The 19,934-nt window shown below is 45.3% G+C and overlaps 1 protein-coding gene across 1 annotated transcript in view; it reads left to right on the top strand.

Annotated features, from left to right (window-relative positions):
* The window catches only part of LOC138467651 (glycogen phosphorylase, brain form), a 760,591-nt gene that overhangs the window by 609,657 nt on the left and 131,000 nt on the right, over nt 1–19,934 (top strand). The window contains exon 16 of the mRNA XM_069607828.1: nt 15,554–15,695. Within this exon, the coding sequence (XP_069463929.1) occupies nt 15,554–15,695 (142 nt within the window). The remainder of the gene's footprint in view (nt 1–15,553; nt 15,696–19,934) is intronic.

Here is a 19,934-nt window from a genome sequence, read left to right as displayed (position 1 = left end):
ACTAGGGCTTCACTTCCACATACCGTATTTACTGTGTAAACTGGGTCTAAGGTTGTAGAGTGCTGCTGTAAGAGCTACTTTAGAATACCATGAAAAAACACACACACACACACACACACACACACACACACACACACCATATAATTGGGTACTTGCATCCTTTTCAGGGTGGTAACTGGACTTTTCTTGAACTTGCCACGTTTCCTAATATCCTCCCCATGCTTAAATCTGCTCTTAACCTTGAAATGTGCGAATACTTTCATGTGAGCAATGCATTCAAGCGATGAGAAAATATATTAAATTGTAAAAAGAATTGGATTGACTTTACTGACACTTGCACTGCTAATGCCCCCTCAAACACTGAGCCTTTTATGTGCTCACCCCTGCGAATGTATAAAATAATTATGATATTTGGGAGAAAATTGATAGATATAGTTTTTTGAAAGCCAGATACCATTTTCCATTAATGTGGGCCCATTTCAATCGAAGCATGTTTCTTCTGTTTTGACTAGAAATCTACTTTAATCCATGCCTACCAATTAACATCATGATTTCCCTCATTTTCACATTCCTCCCAGTGTATACGCTGCCACATGATTGGCGGCATGAGCCCTGGGATTACGGATGAGAACATCTGCAGGCGGATCATGTGATTGTATTTATTTGTAACCCTCACAATGAGTGAAAAATTCCTTAGCATAAGGCAAACAGCATTTTGATGTATGGCATCAGAAATGATTGGCTTGCATAAAGCGCTGATAGGATTGAGTGTGCCTACGGTTATGCTTTCAGATCTGTACTGTGATGAAAGGATCAACAAAACACAACGATTGGTGAGGGTAACACCAATGGGGTCCCGGGAAGTCACTGTACAAAGAATACAGGACACTTATACGAAGGGTGTCAGGATGTGATAACTCAGAGACCAAGTGCCTTGCAGTGACTGAGACAACCTTTCTGAAGAATATCCTTGGCTTGCCCACTGCAGCCCCGAACATCCCAGTGCTTTTGGAAACTGGATTGGAGGGGTTTGAGATGATCTGTAAGTTACGCCGGGTCCGTTACTGGGCTCGCCTCTGGTCTAATCCTCACCTTAGTAAATACAAAGAGGCAGTTACAGATGTGTTGTCCCAGCAGGGGGTAGCTCCTCAAAGTGGGCTGCTCATGTGATAGGATATCTTGGTTTGCTGGGTTTCCTGTCCAGTTGCACCTCACACTGCCTCTTGGCCCCCCCAGCACTTGTTATCTGTATCTGTAACCCTATAGTCCCCTCTCTCTGCACTTATGAGCCACCCGCTGGCTGCACCCTCTGATTACCGGCACTTAGCCACCCGTTGGCTGCACTCTGTTACCTGCACTTCTCCATTCACCCCTCCCCTTTTGCACTTCTCCATCCCTCCACCCCTTTTTTGCACTCCTCCCATCCCCCCTCCCTGCGCAATCTGAATGACACAAGGTCTAGTAAAATTGTTGTTTTATCCTCCCTTTGTTTCCCCCTCCTTGACTTGTTGCGCCTAGAAACACTTGTGTACAGGCATGTTATAAATGTCATATCATATCATGCCCAGGGCTAATAATGTGGGGAAAGTCCAGAGACTTCTCATGGATATATATCAGAGAGTGGAAGTGACCAGACCCAGAGGAGAACAGGGTTTCGAACAATAGCTGAGGGTTAACTCTCCTATGCTGGGGGAAGGCAGACCTGGAGGAGGGAGGGGGATCCTGCTGAGGGTTATGCTCTAGAAACTGGCGAAGAGCCAAACCAGAGAAGGAGAAGAAAGAAACAACACACAGGGAAGGCTGCATTTCAGACACAAACTCGCAGGGATCAGGAAACCAGAAGGGGAAAAACCAAGGGTCTGCAGGTAGATTATCTTTGCTAGACTAGTAATGAGCAAGACAAAAAGAGAGATCTGAGAACACTGTGAACCAGGAGACAAACCTTTGGCTTGGGGTTTAACAATTACCTTGTGACAAACTCTAAGCAAGTTGAGGAAATATTTGCTGACAGGAGAGTGTAAATGCTATCATCAACCCTAAGCAAGGATCAGTGAGAATTCATGTTGGGAGGGGTGTGTCCAAGGTTTCATCCAAATCATTACCCAAACGGTGCAACAGGCGGCTAGACTGTGATCATATCGCAGCTTGAAGTATGCCCTGAAGCAAGGACGAAGAAGTACTTGCTACTACAAAAAGCTAAGAAGAGAGCTGGGTGCTAAATACCTGGGTCGGTGAAGCCAAGAAGTGAGCTAGGTACAATCACTCTGAGACTGTAAGTAGAATCCAAGAAGTGAGATGTTTACTATATCTTTGAGACTGTTCCCTAATCTATCCTAGATTAGGGAACCAGGGAAAATCAATATTCCTACAGCTAAACCCTTAAGACACTCTGAGTTATCTTTCTTTCTTTATTGCTTTATTTTGACAAAATAGTCATAAAAGCAGTTCACAGAAAAGTAAAGAAACACATTAGTTACATCGTCACAATCGCTTATCTCATAATTACTCCACTAAAATTACACAATCAGTGCTTTACCTTAAAACCAAATAAAAGCAGATCAACATTATACAGACAATAGAAGCTTGTACAGAAAGATGTCTTTACCTCCACAGCACTGTTCAGCAACTTAGCCTTCCTCATATACATTTTTCTTGCCCAGCTCAGATAACTTGTAGTGGCAAGCACAGCCTCCTAATCCGAGGCGTCCAGGCAAATTACCATAGCACCAGTAGGGACCTACGTCCACCCCTTAAGAAGAGAGGCTTCAGGGAGCGCTTCCTCAGAGGCTTGGTGGCCGGACAGAGTAACAAATGGTGTTCTACCGTCTCTTCAGACTCACCACAAAGGATACATGTCACGGGAAACAGCAATATTCCATCTATACAGAAATACAGAAGTCGGCAAGATTCCAATACGAAACTTTAAATATAATGCTCTTTCCCACCTGGGTGAGACATAGTCCAGGTATTCTTCACAGCCCGCCTGTGTCTTTATTGAAAGATATCCGGCCACCTGCTCAGAAGCCCTGGATCTTCCCCGGATGCCCTCCCGCGCCTTTGCCCCTGCTGCGCTCTTGATTGCTTCCTTTGCAACCGGTGTGATGATTGAGGGATTTGACCTGGGCCCAAGTTCAGAGGGTGGCCAGGTGACCAGTGTGTGGAACAGATGGGTCATCAGCAGGGGGGAGGAAGAGAGAAAGCAGAAGCAAAGAGGAAGGTCTTGAGTTGCTTCTGGAACCGGAGGTGGTTCTGCTCAAGTTTAAGAGAGGCAGGGAGGCTGTTCCAGAGGGAGGTGCCCACCAAAGAAAGAGATCTGCCCCAACTCTCTGCTTGGAAAAGCGACTGACCCTCAGAGAGTTGGAGGTGGATGAGCGTAGTGCTTGAGAAGGGAGATACCTAGGAAGGGAGAGTTGGAGGTAGTGCGGACCCAGGCCCCAGAAAGCCTTGTGAACAATACAGAGGGTCTTGAACTTGATACTTGCTGCCACTGGGAGCCAATGAAGAGATTTCAGAGCTGGAGAGATACAATCCCTGGGCTTGAGGCCAAGGACAAGTCGTGCAGTCCTGTTCTGGATAAGTTGTAGAGGACGGAGAGTAGAGGCAGGACGATTTAGAAAGAGGCTGTTGTAGAAGTCCAACCTTGTTAGGACCAGAGCTCTGGAGATAGTTAGCTTCTGGGGGAAAGTGAGGACGAAAGAATACCTCTGAGAAGGTGCAGCTGATATTTTGACTTCTTAGATACGTCAGAAATGTGAGTAGGGAAGGAGAGGGTGGAGTTGAAGATGACCCCAAGATTCTTAGCCTCACAGGTATGAGCAGGAAGAGGACCCAGAGTGGGCGGCCAGAGAGAGAGAGAGAGAGAGGACAGGAGGGAGCTGGTGTTCTGATGAGGAGGATGTCCGTCTCAATCTTGGCCATCTCACAGCATCTCTTCCAAAACTGGGATCCAAATTGGCTGCCTCTATCAGAGACCACAACCGACGGAAACCATGTATGCATACAATGTGCTCCAAGAAGACCTTAGCCAACACTGATGCCGACGGAATTCCTTTCAGAGCTACAAAGTGGGCCATCTTTGAAAACAAATCCACCACCACCAGGATCGTGTTGTAACCAGAACAAGGCAGTAATTCTGTAATAAAATCCATTGAGATGGTGTGCCATGGGGCTGGTGGAACAACTAAAGGTTGAAGAAGTCCCGCAGGTTTTTGCTTAGAACATTTATTCTGAGCGCATATTCCGCAAGTCTTAACAAAAACAATGATATCCTTACACCACGTAGGCCACCAGAAAACCTGCTTAACTTTGGCTGTATTCTTAGCGATGCCCGGATGACCCGCCAACAGAGCACCATGATAGTCTGCTAAAACCTGTTCTTGCAGGGCCCATGTAGACTGATATAGACGTCCCTGGAAATATGGGCCGTCCCCCTGTATTGAACAGTGAGGCCCTTTTACTCCCAGGCATTCAACTCTGTGGTCGTCATACTGAGCCGAATCTTTGTCTTTAAATCCTCTAAGGAGCAGTTTGTAACACCCACAACTCCTAACATTGTTTCTTCAGGAATGATGTTCACCAGACTTGGAGCAACATAGACATCTTCACCTTCCCCTATGCGTGATAAGGCATCCTCCTTGTTGTTGCGCACCCTGGGGCGGTACGTGATGACAAAATCATATTCCTCACAGAACAGAGCCCAACTGAGCTGCCGTGATGACTGTGCTTTCGCTGATCGCAGATTTTGCAGATTCTGATGGTCTGTAAGGAAAGTTATAGTGTGACGAGCTCCTAACAAGTGATGTCTCCATTCGTTGAATGCATTCTTGATAGCCAATAATTCCTTGTCTGTGATAGCATAATTTAATTCAGCTGCAGAAAACGTCTTAGACCAAAAGGCCACTGAGTGCAACTGTACGATGTCCGGGTCCTTTTGGGACAGTACCGCTCCCATGGCAGCACTAGAAGCATCGGTCTCCACCACCAACAGCAGATCAGGTTGAGGATGACGTAACACTGGGGCCGTAGTGAACCTACTCTTCAACTCCTGGAACGCTGTGTTTCTGTGTTTCCGATGTAACGACGTAATTGGATGGACAAGTTGTGAGAAACTGGGTACAAACGCCGATAAAAATTGGCAAATCGCAGGAAACTTTGGACTCCTTTTACTGATGTGGGAGATGGCCAGGTTAGGACTGCTTCCACCTTCCTGTTATCCATCTGAATGCCCTGTGGTGACAAAACAAATCCCAGGAATTCCACCGCGGTCACATGGAAAGAGCACTTCTCAAGTTTGACGTACAGTTGGTATTGCCGCAACTTGGTAAGTACTGCTCGGACATGGGAAATGTGTTCCTGGACTGTGGCTGAGTAGATCAATATATCATCAATGTACACAACTGCGCACACGTCTAACAACTCCCGTAGCACCTCGTTCACGAAATTCTGGAAGGCTGCAGGGGCATTGCACAGGCCAAAGGGCATAACTTGATACTCATACAAACCGTACCGGGTGCGGAAGGAAGTTTTCCACTCATCACCTTTCTTAACCCGCACAAGATGGTTGGCTCCCCGAAGGTCTAACTTGGTAAAAACTTTAGCATGCTTGACTTGGTCCAACAACACCGAGATGAGTGGAAGTGGGTATCTGTTCTTTACTGTGATCTGATTGAGTGCACGATAATCTATGAAGGTACGAAGGTCCCCCTCCTTCTTAGGTACAAAGAATAGGGGAGACGCTGCAGGCAATTTTAACAGTCGGATGAATCCGTTAGCGGGGTACTTATCAAGGTATGCCATCAAATGAGTGTTTTCTTGTTCGGTCAAGGCATAGATCCGACGGCACGGGCCTGAGATCCAGATACAAGATCGATCTGGCAATCATAGGGCCGATGCGGTGGTAAAACGTTGGCCTGTTCCTTCTCAAAAACGTCCTGGAAATCTCGATATTCCAGGGGTAGGATCCCAACAACCCTAGTTTAGGGCCCCCTCTTCGCACAGTCTGTACCAGGTTTCCTGAGTTTTCTTCCACTCTATAACATGAGTTCTTGCAATCTTCTGCGAAAGTCAAGGAACGGGCGCGCCAATCAATATGCGGGTTGTGTTCTTCTAACCATGGAATACCCAAAATAATTTTTAACTGAAGAGCACTGATTAGGTCAAACTACATCTTTTCTCGATGTCCATCCTGGCAGAGCAAGGTGCAATCCTCCGTGCACTGGGTCACTGGTCCCGATATTAGCTGAGTACCATCTACAGCTGTAACGTTCTCAACCACTGGCTTAGGGCACATAGTGATACCAATTTTGCTTGCGAGTTTGTGATCAATGTAGTTGCCGACTGCATTGTTGTCCACGTATGCTTCTAAAGCATGCAGTTTGGGGAGTTGATGGTGGCTAATCAGGATGACGGGTACAACGAAATGAGAGATATGAGATTCCTTCTTCTGGCTCAACAAGCAAACCTCTATGCTTGCCGGGCGTTGGAGTTTTCCGCCTGTTCTTCTTTCTCTGCCTTATCCAAGGCTCCTAATGATTTCCTGGGGGGCTTTACTGGACAATCGCAAAGGAAATGTCCAGCCAAACCACAAAAAAGGCATAAGTGCTGCTGTCTTCTTTTCTCCCTTTCCTCCTTTGAGATGGGGCCTCGAATTCCCCCCACTTGCATAGGCTCAGGATGGCCCTCAGATGCATGACGGGCCACGTTTTCTTCCGGGCAGACATAGTATGACCTGTTATCCCAGCGAGAGCGATCCACTCGACGATCTTGCAAGCAGTGGTCCAGCTGAATGATAAGATCAATGTATTCTGCACATCCCGTGGGAGGATTCACAACCCGGCCAAGAATATCCTTCATCTCCCCCCGCAGGCCTCGATAAAAAAGCATTGTCCTCTTTTCTTCCGGCCAGTTAGTTTCTGCTACTAACCGAAAAGTGGCCACATAAGCCAGCAAATCTTCATTGCCTTGTCGCAGGGATAGTAACTCATTGTCCAAGGCTTGCCCCTGAGTATGACGTGCAAAGAGTTTCTCTAGTTCTCGTTTGGAACCCTGGAAATTTCGTAACAGAGGATCATCCCTGTTGACCAGAGGAATGGACCAGTCCGCAGCATGTCCTTCCAAGTAAGACAGTACAAATGCCACTTTAGACTGGTCTGATGGAAAAAAAACATGGTCTACACAGGAAATGCAAATGGCACTGGTTCATGAGCACTGCAAAACGCTTAGGGTCCCCCATAAACCGTTCTGGAGGTGCTAGCGGAATGTTTCCTGGTACGACCAGCTGAACAGCTCCAACCGCCTGGGACAGTGCGGCTCAAATAATCAAACTCACTATATTACAGAGCGAAGCGCTAGGAGTGTTCCACACTAGGGCTCACCTCGTCTTTGTCATATTATATCATATCTTCTTTTACAGAGCCACGCTCAGCGATGCCAGCATTATTGGCAGAAGGCCACTTACCTTACCTCACCTTCCCTAAAGAAGAAAATACTCCATAGAATATTTTCTCCTTTGTTGGACTAAATCTGATACTTGCAGCAAATCATTTGAATTATTACTTATTAAAGAAAGGGGGTATAAAGTATGATCTATTTGACATCATAAACAATAGAACAAAGTGCGCAAAATACTTTTTCATGAAAAAAATTGTATTTTATTCTGTGTTCTTTTTTAAACACATTTTTGTTCAAAACAAAATGAACTGTAAAATGAATGTAACTGCACACCACTTGTGCGGTTCTTATGTTTATTCACCTTCATTCCATTCCAAACAATCACACTTTGCTCGTGGTCTAGTTCTATTTTGACAAACCTTTTCCGTCTAGTGGAGTCCTGTACTCGTGGAAACTTGGCACTATCATACATTCCTGAATGTAGTTAGAATTCTTGGCCCCAACGCACCACAGGAGCAGCATTATATCACAAGCATTTCAAATCATGACCTATGAAGTAATATTTCTGGCATGTTTATCTAAAAGTTAACAAATTAGTAACTGAAATTCACCAGTGACAAAGTAATGCACATTGTTCTACCTTACTACATGTTTCATGGTGAAAGTGGGTCCCCAGATCTGTGTTTTAACTCAGGTCACAGAAGTTGGAAAGTGTCAACAGCTTAAGCAGGGCTCCCTGTTTTGGAGCCAGGTGCCAGCAATCAAATGCTAATGTAACTTTACATCTATTTGGTCAAGAACCATGAAAGCCTGCATACTTTTTTAAGAGACGACTTACATCTTGGCACAGATTTTGACAGCATCTAGACACAGCTGTGCAAAGTGCAAACAGGCCCCTGCCACAATGCAGCATTTACTGTGAGATTATCTAGTAATCCAGACTTTTAGGTACAAGGTGCTCAAATTAATATATACGATAATGCACACGCGAATAGCTACAAACCCGCTGTATGTTATACTTACATTACAATTGGGGTCCTACACAAGCTTGATTCGTTAACCAAGTCATACTCCCTGATAAAAGAAGAATTGTAATGTGTTAGCTAAAACCTACACCATTTCAGTAGATAGCATGGATAAGAGACATGATATACTGCACAAATCTTTCCCACTACAATGCGTAAGTGGCTTGCATAGCAATGGAGCACGAACCAACCAAAAATAATGGGTTGAAATTGTGCATTTTGCAGCTTTATTTCAGTGAAAGTTTGTGTGTAAAGGCACACAGTTCACATTTGGTTTTGTAGGGTAAAAAAATTAAAAAAGCCAATAGATGCAACTCACCAACAGCGCACAGAGCATTTTCCAACTCATTTTCATTACATTCCACACAATATATGTCTAAAAAACAGTCATGCTGGATGTGCCCATACGTGTCCATGCAGGCTGCACCAATACCTGCCAGAATTACCACATAAGAACATGATCCTGTTTACTTTGCCAGTAAAAAATGGCATGGCGCAGTTAGAAAGTATATCCAGACTAACTGCACCAACGTAAGCCAGTCTTGCCATGCAAGAATATGCATCATGTTTAATTTATCCTCTATGCCCAGTAAAAAATGACATGCCACAGGAAGCAAATGTAACTATACTGATTGTAGTAATTTAGGCCTGTCTAGCCACATAACAACAATTATGTTTGCTTTAACTATCATGCCCAGTAAAAAACTCCATTCTGGTGCCACAGTAAGAAAACATAACCAGAATGGCTGCAGTAATGCAGGCTACTCTAGCAAGCATGATAAGTGTTGTTACATGGCTAAACTGACTCAAATTGCTGCACCAGTCTGGTTACATTTTCTAACTTGGGAATTGCATATTTTATTGGGGGTCCCGGTTAAAGCAAACATGATAAGCAAACATTGTTTGCTTTAAATTTGACGCCCAGCAAAAAATGCCATGCCAGAGTCAGAAAACATAACCAGACTGGCTGCAGCAACATAGGCCAGTCTAGCAACTGTGACGATTTGCCAGCCCTTTCCCATGAGGCTAGGAAGGTGTAGCTGCTACCAAATATTCCCCCTATGGGTGGTTTAGTATGAGAGGACATCATGGGGAGGAACTCTACCTCTGGGGATAAGGACGGCCAAGTGGGGTACAACCCGTTGAACAACATCACACCCCATCATTCCTCATGCCTCCTTCCATTTCAAACCACTATATCGAGAGTAGACCAATGTATTTCTGTAGTGCCTGGGGTACAGTCAAGAAAGAAGATACTAGGATGAAGAAGTCCACAGAAAACATGATTACTAACTGTGCCACTACTGAGACGAGGTAGCTTACAGGCGACATGAGGAGTAACAAGGAGCAATTGACAATAGGTGTTGACGTTACGCTGGGGCGGAGTAAGCCCTATAAAGTGGAAAAAGAAGAAGGACAATAGGTCTTCCTTCCTTGTCTGAGAACCAGGGAGATTCGAAGTCTGCACCCGAGGAAAGGGCACTGCAGAGGACGCTGGCGAGTGGCTGAGGGAGTCTGTGACGGGTCTTTTGTCAGCAGGACCGAGCCCAGTTGAAAGCAGGTGAGGCAGTGGCACAACCTCTAGGAGGAGGGGGACCGTGAAGTCCTCTAACGGTGCCAAGATTTCAAGGACAATATGCAGAATTGATGCAGAAGCAATAACGAAGCAGATGGCTGCAGGAAACAACAAGGAAACCGACTTCAGGCCCTGGAGAGACCGGCGTTGTGCAAGCAAGTCCAAGAAAGTAACGGGAAGCGCGGTCAGACTGGTAGGGATGTGGGGGGAGTACATAGGTCTCTGCTTCATGCCGGGGCAAGTGTAAAAGCCTATCAGAGGTCCATCAAAGGGTGGGGACCCAAAACAGAGCGAAGAGTGCATCCGAGGAGTGTTTCCTCATCTGAGTGGCAGAAAAAAGCCTACTGACCACCAGAGAAGGGTCTGGGACCCCAACAGAAGAGAACCAAGCTTTTGCGGAAATATTACTTTCATCAGTGGTAGAAACAAGCCTGTTGACCACCAGAGAAGTCTCTGGGACACCAACATAACTGAGAAAAATACCAGAGGAAACTATCCTCACAGCAGTGGCAGAGAGAAGCCCACTGATGATCAGAGAAGGGTCTGGGAGTTTGATTTTGACAGACATTCTGACATATCCTTGAGTATTAGTTTGAGGCAGGTAAACCCCTCTTAGGGATAGGGATAGTGATGCTCCTTTTTACCCTCAAATAAAAGTTTATAACAGCCAACATGCCACCCTTGTCGCAACTTTCTTCGTCAAGACCCTTACATATGGTGTCAGGAGCGGGATCTGACTCAACTGATATAAATTGGGGAACCCTGAAATATTCCAAACTGAGCAGCCAAGCAAATTGTCCCACTGTAGCTACTAGTGAGTCTTTAGGTTTTGACCTACACATTAGTCCGGATGTCTCTGTGAAGGTGGGAGAACGCCAGTTGATCCTCACCGGGCTAATCCTATCACCACCTAAGGACACCTATATCCGCCTAGTGTCCAAGTCCAGCCTAGCTTGTAGATACGGCTTGGACATAATGGCTGGAGTAATAGACTCAGACTGCAGAGGTGACATAAAAAATATGAATTCAGAACAATGGGAAACAAACCTACCATGTGAAAACTGGGGAGAAAATCACCCAGGGAATTTTAGAGGGGGCCCTTTTTCCCAAACCAGCAGAGAGCTCACCGAAAGAGGACCTAAAGGTTTCGGAGAGGCTGATGAATGTCCCCGATCTGTGGTAGTCCCAACAACGTCTAGAATCACTGGTAAAGAGACTGATATAATTCCTGACCTAGCTTTCACTCAGCAAAATGACCCTGTCCTATCAGAAACCCTCTTAAAGGTAGTCCCGAAGAGGAAGGAAGGTCTAAAGACGGGACATTTTTCTTTTTTAAACAAGGCCTTTTCTATAGGGGAGACCTCACACCAGAAAGGTTAACTAGGACACGGATTGTCATTCCAAGAAGCCATAGGAGGGTTGTCCTGGAGATTGCTCATGCCCATTTGATTTCGGGACACTTAAAAACAGCAAAAACACAGGGGCAGATTATCAACAGGTTTTATTTGGCTGGGGTTCATGCTGACATCAAGAGCTTTGTAACCATGTGCTTCCTATGCCAGAAACCAGCTCCACACTCCCATCCACCAGCACCATTACAACCTCTCCCTATAATAAAGGTACCCTTGTCTAGAATTGGAATGGACATTGTGGGGCCATTAGAACCATCCAAACTAGGGAATACGTATATTCTAGTAATTCTAGATTATGTGCCTCAATATCCGTAGGCCTTCCTGATAAAGAATAACACCTCACAACAGATTCTTAAACATCTAATTCCCTTTATGTTGTGGGTGAGCTTCCCAGACGAAGATATTGGTCGACTAAGAGAGAACCTTTATGTCAAAGTTGATTGCAGAAGTGAAACAGATCTTGCAAATCAAGACCCTACACACCTCTGTTTACCACCCTCAGACAGACAGCTTAGTAGAACATTTTAATAAAACCCTAAAGAACGTTCTGCTGACCCATGCAGAAAAGTACATTGCCCTACCCCGTACCTCATGCCCAGGTCATTGCCACCAAGTTGGCCTTCCATGCCATTGCAGGCATGCCAAATTGCATAGCTGCATTAGACTGCACCCACGTTGAGTTGACAGTTCCACATGCAATGGAGGCAGTGTACCGCAATAGGAAACAATTCCACTCACTGAATGTCCGGATGGTATGCGATGCTGGACAAGTGATCACCCATTGCTGTGCACATTTCCCTGGGTCAACACATGACTCCATGGTCTTGCGGAATTCGACATTGATACGCTACATGGAACGCTATGCAGGACAAAGCACATGGCTATTGGGTAAGTGCAACTGCCAATGCATGACCCCTGCCCAATGCCATAGTCACCCACCACACATGAACTCATGGGCATCGACCTGTGTGCAACAAGTCGTTGCCCAATTCCAGTGCACTAATGTGGCCATCAATGTTCCCTGCATGGTTTGTCCTCCAAGTATGATCATAAGATGCCCCACATAACAGATTCACAAATGGTCCATAATTGTACTGCATCTGATTCGGACAATGAAACCACAAACACTCACATGTGCCCTTGCTTTCACTCCCATGCAGGTGATGCAGGATATGCACTCACACCATGGCTGTTGACGCCCATACGAAGACCGAGGAACAGGCATGAGGAGGCCTACAACAGGGCACACATACGCACACGTGGCATGATGGAACGTACCTTTGGATTACTCAAGGCCAGGTTCCGCTGCTTGAGCCGGTCTGGAGGCTCATTGCTGTACAGCGGAGTCAAGACGGGGAAAATAGTGGTGGCAGGTACCATGTTACACAATCTGTGCATACGCAGGAACATTCCACTGGCCCCGGACAGAGAGGATGAAGATGATGATGGTGAGGATGACGGATGGGGATGGGATGGGTGCACTCCCTGGCAGTGGTGCCCAGGATGGACAACATGCACAGACAGCACTCATACCGAGTTTTTTCTGATAGACATCACATGCACATCATGTCAAGCATGCTATTGCACAACATTGAATTGCCTGAATGCACATGAAATAAAGGATGTCCACTTGTCACTTGCATTTTCTAAATAGTTTATTCACAACACAAAAGGGGTGTGGGGAATTGGATGGAATAGTAGTACCACCCCCCTCCCCAACATGCCCACCCCCTCACCAGGCCCCAACCGACTAACCCCACTAAGGACCACCCCCACCTGCCCAACATACCCACCCCCATACAACATCCCCAACCCAACTGTGCGGACGACAGTCCAATGGTCATCACACTATTTGCGCCTACGCTTGTGGGCGTATGAGTTCTTCCCGGAGGGTCCGGTCAGCCGGGAGGACTGCCTCCGCGGGCTGCTTGCCCCCGAACTTGAGGGGGTGCTGCTTGTAGATGGCACTGGTTGTGTTGCAGCTGGCACATTGCCCATGAATGCCTGTTGGGCCACTTGCATAGACTCCGCTATGGTCGACATCACATTGTTCCCCTCCCTCACCCGCTGTGACCGGACCATGTTAGTGGTTGCGAATCTGCCTATTGCCCGAGACAGCCTATGCACAGAGGTGGCAGTGCTCTCCCTCTGCATCCTGGCTTCCTCGCACTGCAGTCTGGCCTCCTCATGTTGCAGCCTCGATTCCTCTAGTTGTTGCTCTTCTAGCTGCGTGAGACTGGCCTAGTGTTGCTCAATGCGCAGGGGGCGGGCGCTGAGTTCAGTGATTGAGGGCGTGGGTGAGCGCATCGGGCTGTGGATTCCTGATGCACTCAGATGTGTGTATCTCAGCTTGCACTCAGTTGCACGCTGTCTGCCTGTCCTGGGGGGCATGTCTCACGTGCGGGTGGGGTGGGGTAGGGTGTGGGTCATTGGTGGATGTGTTTGGTCACTCTGGGCCTGGCAGAGGCCGGGGGGGGAGCACATTCACACTCTTGGCTTTCAACTCTGTGTACTTACCAGCATTGCCAGGTGGGCTGACTCCGACCTATGAATCCCCTACTCCCTGGATCCCTTCGAGGTGCAGGACACTACTGCACCTCTCCTCCCATGAATTGAGCTTCTGGGGTGATGCAGGCCCTATGCCTGTGCTGGTGCTGTGGTGGCGGTGTGCTGCCATTATGTTGCGCACTTGCAGCCGGAGATCGTCCCACCGCTTGTGGCAGTCTTTGACTGTGTGCGCAGTCACACCTACTGCAGTGCACTTCTGTGCTGCTGCCGCCCAGATCTCCTTGCGCCACTGCTGAGTGGTGTGCCTTTGGTCGGCACTAAACAGCATAGGGGTGTTTTCTGCTATGTGCTCCACCAGCACTGTCAATTCATTCTCACTGAAGCGTGGCTTCCGCTGGCGGGTGGCTGAGATGCACAATGCCATCTTCCTTGTGCTGTTTTGCAAGTCCCAATGGCGCTAAACCCTGTGGTTGCAGAGGATGACAGTGGATTGTGGTTTAAATAATGGCCGCCGATCTCCTTCCGGTTTTCGCGATCACAGTGTTTCCGGGTCTGGTATTTCTGTAACCGTGAGGGCGTAGGCGGATATGGATGTACCGCTGCCATGTTTTTTGCGGTACATCTGTGCCCGTGGGTGTTTCTGTGATGGCGGTGACAGCATTTCCATGATCGTCTGGTGCGTGCGATGGACAACCTGTAATCGCCCCTTGTTTCTGCATCCTGACGGACGCGGTAACGGTGTCGCCGCCACCACGGAAACAACGGTTTCCGGACTGGCGAACTCGTAATGAGGCCCACTGACATGTAGTCAGCTACTGTATTTCGGACAATAGTCCGCCATCAGGGCAATCTGTATGGGCACCACGCTACCTGGCATCTGTACCACTGATAAAAATATCAAACTCAATGTAGATGAAGACGCTGCCACCAAGAAAGCAGAACGCTAACTCGTAGAACCGAAAAACCTGTTGGTTCTAACCTTTTTCAAAATGCATTGGCTGACTGCAAGTCACTGGGTCTGTTCCCCTAATTGGGATCTATACATTAAACATCTGACAACTTGATGACTTGGACTAATAATTTCTTTCATATGATGCAAACTAATAAATGTCTCCGAACATATTTAAGTGCTTTTAAGCTCATTTGAGCTTTATGTGTGAGCACACAGCTCTCTAGATAATTGTTTCTGGGGTTTCTTTGTATAATAATGATTAGAATTCCCTCACAGAAAACCTGCTGTATAGGCAAGCCTAATTCAGAAAACAATGCTTGTTCGTATTTTCTGAGATTGTCTATTGTTACGGTGGTCCTAATTTAGAAAAAAATAAGTGTTTGTAGAACATCAAAAAAATCACATTGATAACACTCACTAATTGTTTTTACTAATAAGTCACCTAAACTGTAAACTTGAAATAGAATCTGATGAAAACAAATAATAAAGTAATACATCTTTGAAAATCCTGTTTTACTGAAATTATGGGGTTGGGAAGAGAAGGAAGCGGTTTTGCAAAGTACATTTTGATGTCCATTTTCAAATTTCAAAAGTACATTTTTAACATTAAGTAGGTCCATCTTAGTGTTTTTACCAGATGAGCTGTTTCTGTCCCCTTGTGTGCTTTCTTAACATGTAAATCTTTTTTCAGGCTGCCCCTGGCTACCACATGGCTAAAATGATCATCAAACTAATTACCTCAGTAGGTGAGATTGTCAATAATGATCCGATCATAGCGGACAGGCTGAAGGTCATCTATCTGGAGAATTACCGGGTGTCTCTGGCAGAAAAAGGTAAGGCAGATCCAACATTGTGGCGATGAAATACAAATAAACTTCATCAGATCGAAATCTCAGTCTACGCTACTGATGAAAGTCATCCTGACAGAAACACACAGATGTTGGTGACTGTTTGCAAAGCCCAATACTTAGCAGTAGTGTGTCCGACCTGTTTACCCAACAGCGCTACTCTACCCGATGCCTGCCATCTGTGATCTGTAAATGCAGTGATGGCCACTAAAATGTACAATGAGTGACTGAATAACTGATGTCTCTGCCCTACAGCTTCTGTAATACTCTCTCCAAACTATAGACTCATAGATGCTCTCTCTCTGGTTTATAGAGTGAAAGCTACTCTTTCTTAACTATAAAATTGGTGATGAGGTCTCTGGCCTCTACAATGACTGATCTTGTCTCTGACATTCACTGATACTCTTATATGTTGGGTTAGGCTGCATTTATAAAATAATTGTGTTTCATACTCATAGGATTTGCACCAAACTGGACTACTTGCTAAAAGACAATCTATCAGAGAGAGGTGGTACGATTCTGGAGGCAGTGATAAAATCAGAATAAGGTGGGGAAGGGCTGGGGGAGGTGTCTAGCAGGAGGATGTGGAGAGGGTTTGGAGGAGAGGGTAACTTCAGGGGAATGTTGTAAAGTCTTGGTAGAGGTGTCACTATCTGGAGATGGACGAGGGAGTCTATGAGCAGTGTTTACATCAGGAGAAAAGGGTAAATAGCTGGGGGCAGTGGTAGCATTAGGGGGAGTAGTGAGAGAAAGGAGGAGACTGTGATAGCAAGAGCAGAAAGTGAACAGGCTTGTTTCTATGGTGTTGGGGGGACGGGCCAATGGCCCGGGGCACAGTTGGAGGTACGGGGTTACATTTTCATCCAGGGAGAGAAGTGAGCCTTTGCATTTAACATTATGAAGCACTACACGGACAAAGGCTGGGCATACAATCCTGCCCAGCCCATATCCATCTACCTCCCATCGTGCAGTCAATGGCTTAATACTCGGCTAAGAGGGTTTTTAAGAAGACTCCCACCTCCCAAGTTATCATCTCCTGTGGCGTACCACAAAGGTTTAGCCTCTCCCAACATTTACATGTCCCCCTTAATGAAAATCATTCGAAAGCACAAACTGACCTCGTACAACTACGCAGATAATAGCCAACTCATCGTCAAGATACCCTCAACTCAAGACCCAAACAACACCCTCAACAATTGCCTCACTGACATATACAGCTGGATGACAACCAACAACCTCAAGCTAAATCCGACCAAAACAGAAATAATGATCTCATTCCAGAGGATAACGCAACAGACCCACCTAAACTGGCCTTCAGACATGGGAACGCAACCGTAAGTATTGGCCTTGATAACAAATCTGTGACTTCACATGACAACAGACTCTCACTAGAACCACAAGTCAATGCTATAGCAGAGAAATGCATCTACCACCTGTGACTAATTAGAGGGATCTTCCCCTAACTCTCCTTCCAAACAGAACCCTTGCAATCATCTCCTTAGTATTTCAAGCATCAACTATGCAAACAGGCTCTACCTTGCAATGCCAGAACGGCTCACTAAAAAACTTCAATGCATACAAAACACAGCAGCAAGAATACTCCTGAGACTAAATAGAAGAGACCACATCACACCAGCCCTGAGAAGCTTACACTGGCTCACAGTAAAAAAAACATTAACTTCAAAGCCCTCTGCATCATCCACAAATCACTACACGGACAAAGAGCCAAATTTCTCCAAGCCTAGATCAACTGCTACCAACCCGGAATGAAACGTAAGATCAAGCGATGACCTCCAAATCGAAACAAAACCTTACAAAAAAGGAAATTCTGAGGAACTGCATTCTCACACCTGATTGCCAAATTATGAACCCCAGTCCCAAGGGAAATAAGAATGATAGAAGACTACCTCACCTTCAGAAAATGACTGAAAACCTGGCTATTCAACTCACAGTGAATAGCATAAAGCGGGCACTGCCAGCAATATCACTGGTGACCCGAGACAACTAAATGACAGTATGGATTCTGGAACCAACAATAAAACAAACATGCCATACTAACCACTAACCATCCCTGCCCCTCTCTCCTCTCCAGCACACACACACATACCTCAGAAAAACTAACAAGCCAGTCCCACCTGGCACATACACACAATCCACACATCCGCCTTAAAAACCAACTGCTGCAAACAAACAACAACTGTCAATGAACGTTGCCCTTCCCGACACAATAATCTCAGTTCACACAATTCAAACATACTTAAAAAGCCACCACGCACAAACGCCAGTTTCTCCTGGTTCTACAAGCACCAACAGAAGAACACAAGCTCTATCCAATCCCCTCTTCCCTCACTAACCTAACCAACCCACTTTCTTACAGAGCCACCTGAGTGCTTGGAGACCATGCAAATGTTAACAGTGAGTGGTATAAGTCAACTTAACATAACATAACATCTCTTTGTCAAGCGAAACACTGGCATGCCGGAATGAAGTTTGGCCTTTTATGGTGGACTAAAGTTTTTTTTTTTTCACTGGCTCAATCAATAGAGCCAGAGCAGGAGTAGGTGGTTATGGGGGCAGGAGATGGTGACCAAAGTAAATGGCCAAAGAAAGGCATACAATGAGGAGGAGAGCAATTGGCATTCATTTATGGTCTTTTACCAAGGGACTAGGCTAATTTTCTTGAGTGGGGGATGTTTTACGACAATAAAATGAGTGACTGCATGCCGCCTGAACACCGGGGGCCGGGTTGGGTTATTTTGAAAATCATTGTTTTTGATGTGTTAATCCAGTTAAATCAAAAGACTACAAGACTCCCAGAATGCATTGCTCTGTTACATGAAAATCCGGGACTGGAGCACATGCTCATGTGACAATAACTAATCTTGACGAACAATGCTGTTTACTGGGAGGCAAAACAAGTTTGAGTATGTAGACAAATGGAAGTTTAAAGGCTTAGGGGATTGCACTTGAGGGGATTGTTTGCTTTGTTTAGCTGTGTGTGTGTGTTTTATTTACTGTGAAACAAATGTATGTGCAAAGGTAGAAAACAATTATTTTAGCATCAGTTACTGCCAAAGTCAACAGTTGTGACGTGTGTAGATAAATGTTTTTCTTTTTGCTACTGTAGATATTGAAATCACATGCCAGTGTACATTCATGATTTTCCTGGTGTTACATTTGCATGTCCAAGTTACCATAATTTGATAGGTTTTTCCAGGATATCTTAACATAAAACATTTTACAGGTATTTCCATCATACAGAAAGGAACTCGCATCATTGCCAGATATTCTCACAGATGTCCAGCTTTTGCTATCAGACAACAGCAACTCGCACAATGTACTAGACATTTCAATATGCCTGCATTGAACTTGCATCACATAATTATAATTTGGTGAATTGTATAGAACTTTTTGTAGATGGACCACTTCTAAGCTCTTTATTAATTAGCATTGCTATTACCCACTGATGGTACTCAATTAATCACCCTCAGAATGAAGAAAGGTCTAGTTGGTGCAACCAGGGTTTCAAACCTGTTGCATGGCATTGTCCCATTCCAAAAACCTGCATGTTGCACATGAGCTATCCATTTGGCGTGCAACTATTTGTCAGATGTTAAAACTATATACCCAGTAACTCACACCGTTGGGTATCTATTGCCATCACATGCCTAAGTATTCATTCCATTTTTGAGATAATGAAATCCTATACTCAGGTACTCTCACCATATGCCAGGTTTTCCCATTAAGTGCCAATGCACTCACACCATTTGGAAGATCTTGTTATACGTTGTGTAGGTATGCAGATCATATGGCAACATGACTGCTTCACTTCATAGTCTACGACAAATTGAGAACTCATGGAGCATGAGTCCTCCCATCCCCTGCACACCTGTAGGTACTGGTAAACGACCAGTCAAAATTACTATATTTCTATTTGTTAAATGAGAATTAGTGATAGCTAATATAATTTATGTAATCTAATCCACATAATCATTCAAAAAAACTTTCTTGAATAATCTTTAAGAAAACATACTCAAAAAATACATTTTGCATAATGGTTATATTAGTTTCATACACATCTTTTGTGCCTATAAAATAATATTGGGTGCACAATATTTAAGTGCAGAATTCAAGATTCAAAAGTTCAACACTTCTGCACAATTCCAAATTCATAGTTTCAAAATTCAAAACTTTTTCAAAAAAGTATAAAAAAGAAAAAAGGAG

This window comes from Ambystoma mexicanum, chromosome 4q (assembly GCF_040938575.1).
Source record: "Ambystoma mexicanum isolate Mex_15411 chromosome 4q, UKY_AmexF1_1, whole genome shotgun sequence".
NCBI classification, from domain to species: domain Eukaryota; kingdom Metazoa; phylum Chordata; class Amphibia; order Caudata; family Ambystomatidae; genus Ambystoma; species Ambystoma mexicanum.
Note: the sequence above shows the minus strand (reverse complement) of the source record. Positions and strands in the feature narration are given on the sequence as shown.